Here is a 3,702-nt window from a genome sequence, read left to right as displayed (position 1 = left end):
CCCCCCCCCCTCTCCCTGCTGGCCACGGGGCTGGGGATGCAGCCTGGGATGTGGGGGGCTTTCTGGGCTGGGAGGGCACGTTGCTGGCTCCTGTTGAGCTTCTCATCCACCAACACCCCCAAGTCCTTCTCGGGGCTGCTCTCCAGCCGCTCTCTGCCCAGCCTGTATTTATTTGATTGCCGTGACCCAGGTGCAGGGCCCTGCACTTGGCCTGCTTGAACTTGAGGTTGACACAGACCCACCTCTCCAGCCCGTCCAGGCCCCTCTGGGGGCGCATCCACCCCCTCTACTCCATGCCCCGGGGGGGGAGATGGACAGATTGGGGGATCAGAGCTGTGGGGCTGGGGAAGCCGTGCTGAACAGGAAGGCAATTTTCAGTTCTTTGCTGAACATCTTTTGGGCTGTGTCTTCTGCTGCATGCTGGTGCCTGCGGACCACGCTAACCATCCTCTTCCTCTCTTCCCACAGAGCTCATGTATTAGTTTTACCTACTGGAAAGAGACTGTATCTATACTGCTCAGTCCAGACCGGACGTCCCCCTGTGCCATAGTTAGCTACATCGACGAGGCTTATATGGACATTGACAGAGACTTTTCCGAGGAGTAATTCTTCACTCTGGCTTCTGATGGACAGCGCTTGGAGGGTACCTCGCAGCCCGTGGATTTTCAGGGATACGCTGTGTAGTGTGTGTGTGTGTGTGTGTGTGTGTGCAGCTTGGACACCGTGGAGCGTTAACTGCATTGTCCAAACCCCAGCCCCCTCCCTGTCCCCCGTCTCTCATCTCTGACGGATGAGACTTTGAGAGCTCTCTGGGCAGCACATTCAGGGATGTATCTTCCGGTCGTTTTGGGATAAAAATACTCACCTGCAAAATACCAGCCTCTTTATTTTTTTTTTTTTTTTTTCCCCCCTCTCCTGGTCTGAGGGGGCTGGTCAGAGATGGTTTTTTGCTGACAGAGGAGGATACTCTGTATGTGCCAATTTCGTCGTGGCTGCTTTTCGTGGCTACCAGAATTAGCAAGTCAAAAAGCACAGAAATTGCCCTCCAAATGTGAGGTCTGACGGGGAGCCCGCCGTGCCAGCCCCCTGCAGAGCCAGGGAGAGGACTCAACTCTTCTGTCGGGGTTTGGAATCGGGGGGTCGGGGTTGGTGGGAGTGTGAGTGTGTGCACGTGTGTGTGTGTGTGTGTGTGCTTTCAATTCCTGAGAGCCCCAGCTCCCGTCACCTCTTCACCACCTACTTTTTGGATCATTTGGTACTAAATCCGTCTGTCCGTGCGCTAGGAGAGAGCCTCTGCTCCTGCTGTCCTTCCTGCAGCTCCTCCCCACCCCGAGGCGTTTTGCGGCGCTGCGGAGAACAGAGACGTTTGGGCAGCGGTGGGATTGCAACAGGGGTTGGCTTTTTCACGGAGCAGTAGCATTAAAATGTACTAATTTTTTATTTTTTTCTTTTCCAACTTGCGGCTTGTCCCTTCTTGGGTAACTAATCTGGTTTTAAAATCCTTTTCAGGACCATTGCTCTTGATGCTGACCTGCTATGCCTGGAGTCCCCTGTCAGTCTCTGCTTTCAGTCTTTAATATCAACACACACATTCATTTTGAAGTGCAATATTTACTGGAGATGTCAGGTTTTGTTTCTTTTTCCTGGATCTATTTTAATCACCATGTGTTAAACGCTAGGAATAAACACTCCTGGTTGAAAGGAACTTTGTAGGATATTGTTGGGAAAGGGGGAATGGGGTTTTGGCAGTCCTGCTGGCCAAACCTACGTTGCTCTGAGACGGTCAGATTCCCAGGAATGAAATCCAGCCTGAAGTCCTGAGCCACTGCATTTAAGTCAAAAAAAAATACATGTCTTGCAGCTCCAGCTAAAGAAACCGGTTTTCTTTGAAACATGCATCTGAATTTTTTTATGTTTTCTTAACTTATTTGATGAGATGACTTGACTTGGGCTCTGTCCAGGCTCCGGAGAGAGCCCAGGGGTGAGGGTGGCCCAGAGCTGTGGTGTTCTGTCTCTGATCTTTGCCAGCAGAACGAGACCTGCTCTGAGGGTCCTTCCCCTGGGACCTGGATGATCAGAGGAGGCTTCCAGCCCCGGCTGCAGGACTTGCTCTCTACAAGTCACCCTTTTCTTCTCTCGCTGATCTCACACTCGGGTGTCCTGCTGTGGGTTTGCAGTCAGCCCTTTGCTTGCGGGATGGTCAGAGCTTCTGTGCAGACCTGGAGCCTCATGGGAGCTCCTGGGGACCCTTGTGTCTCTCCTGGGGGGATCACATCTCTACCCAACTCCCGTGAGGTTGCCCCGGTGGCACCCCCTGTGTCAGGGAGCTCCTCCTTGGGCAGCTGCAACTTTCTGTTCTTCATCGGGTCACCTCCACCCGCCCCCTCCCTCCCCTCAGCTAATTTCTTTCTCATCTGTACTTTTTTTTTTTTTTGCTCTTGGGTATTTGTGTTTTTGGTGTATCTTTGCTTCTTCTTATCTGTAATAGATGTACACTTCAAAATAAATGCTTCAAATTAAAAAGGCTTTTAAGTTAAGGGATGCCTTTTCCATAGTCTAGTTTATCGGTGCATCCAGTGGTTGCTGCTAGAAACCCACAGAGTCTCATCTACATCTCTCTAGTTGTTGGGGCCCAGCTGCCCTGGCACCAGCCTTGTCTCCTGCCTGGTGGCTTCCCTCCTTCCCAGCCTGGGACCAGAGGAACTTCTGGGACCAGAGGAACTTCTGGGTCCCAGCCCAGCTCCAGGCAGCTCTGGGCTTCTCTTTGGCCCTGGCTGGGGAGAAGGGCCCAGGGAGGAAACTCCAGCAAGGGAGGGTGCTGGTCCCCCAGGGCCAGGGCTCTGCCTGCAGCGGGGCAGGGGCTGAGCCTGCAGGGGGGTCACAGGCAGATTTTTACCCGGGAGCAGGTGCCTCCAGACTTTCATTTTGAGAGGGACCAGACAACTCTGTCCTTCATTTTTGTTTTGTCTTAACTTGTGGGGAGGAAGGGTCCTGCGTGGTGCCAGGGGACTGGGGGGGGGCGGGGGGGGCTTTGGCAGAGGGCTGTCAGGGGGGACACCCCTGTCACTAACCAATACTTCTGGAAGTCTGCACTATCCCCATGGATTGCTGAGGTTCGTGCTGCCCAGATTAATGCCAATTTACTAACTTCGAATAAACGTATTAAATGGAAACTATTAAAGAAATCTATTTTAAAGAAACGAGTGGAAGTGTCTTTCTTTGCAGTCCCTTTGCCAAGGCTGAACCCCCCCCCTCCCTCTGCTCTGCAGGAAGGGAGATGGGGGGGTATGTGTTCCCCAGGAGTAATGGTTTCGGTGAGGTCTGTTGTGTCCTCACCCCTCACTTGAGAGGGGCCTGGAGTGTTTTGGTGGGAAGGGATGAGGAAAGGGCTCTTGCCCCAAAAGCCACTGAAGGCCTGGAGCGAGGCAGGAAGAGGGGAGGGCTGGGCCTCCCTCCTGCCTGGAAAGATCACAGAATCTTCTAGGTTGGAAGGGACCTTGAAGATCATCTTGTTCAACCGTCAACCTAACTGACAAAAATAGACACCCACACAACAAACAAGGAGCATCATCACTAAACCAGACCTCCCAGCACTACATCAACCCGTCTTTTGAACACCTCCAGGGATGGGGCCTCAACCCCCTCCCTGGGCAGCCCATTCCAATGGCTGAGAACCCTTTCAGTGAAAAAATTTTTCCTAAT

At 52.8% G+C, this 3,702-nt stretch overlaps 1 protein-coding gene across 1 annotated transcript in view; it reads left to right on the top strand.

The window, feature by feature from the left end:
• TRPC4AP (transient receptor potential cation channel, subfamily C, member 4 associated protein) overlaps window positions 1–2,537 on the top strand; it is a 46,968-nt gene extending 44,431 nt beyond the window's left edge. Inside the window, exon 19 of the mRNA XM_014941259.1 lies at window positions 469–2,537. Within this exon, the coding sequence (XP_014796745.1) occupies window positions 469–606 (138 nt within the window). The 3' untranslated portion in view covers window positions 607–2,537. The remainder of the gene's footprint in view (window positions 1–468) is intronic.
• The last annotated feature ends 1,165 nt before the right edge of the window (window positions 2,538–3,702 follow it).

The sequence above is a fragment of the Calidris pugnax genome, unplaced genomic scaffold (assembly GCF_001431845.1).
Source record: "Calidris pugnax isolate Ruff unplaced genomic scaffold, ASM143184v1 scaffold55, whole genome shotgun sequence".
Classification (NCBI taxonomy): domain Eukaryota; kingdom Metazoa; phylum Chordata; class Aves; order Charadriiformes; family Scolopacidae; genus Calidris; species Calidris pugnax.
Note: the sequence above shows the minus strand (reverse complement) of the source record. Positions and strands in the feature narration are given on the sequence as shown.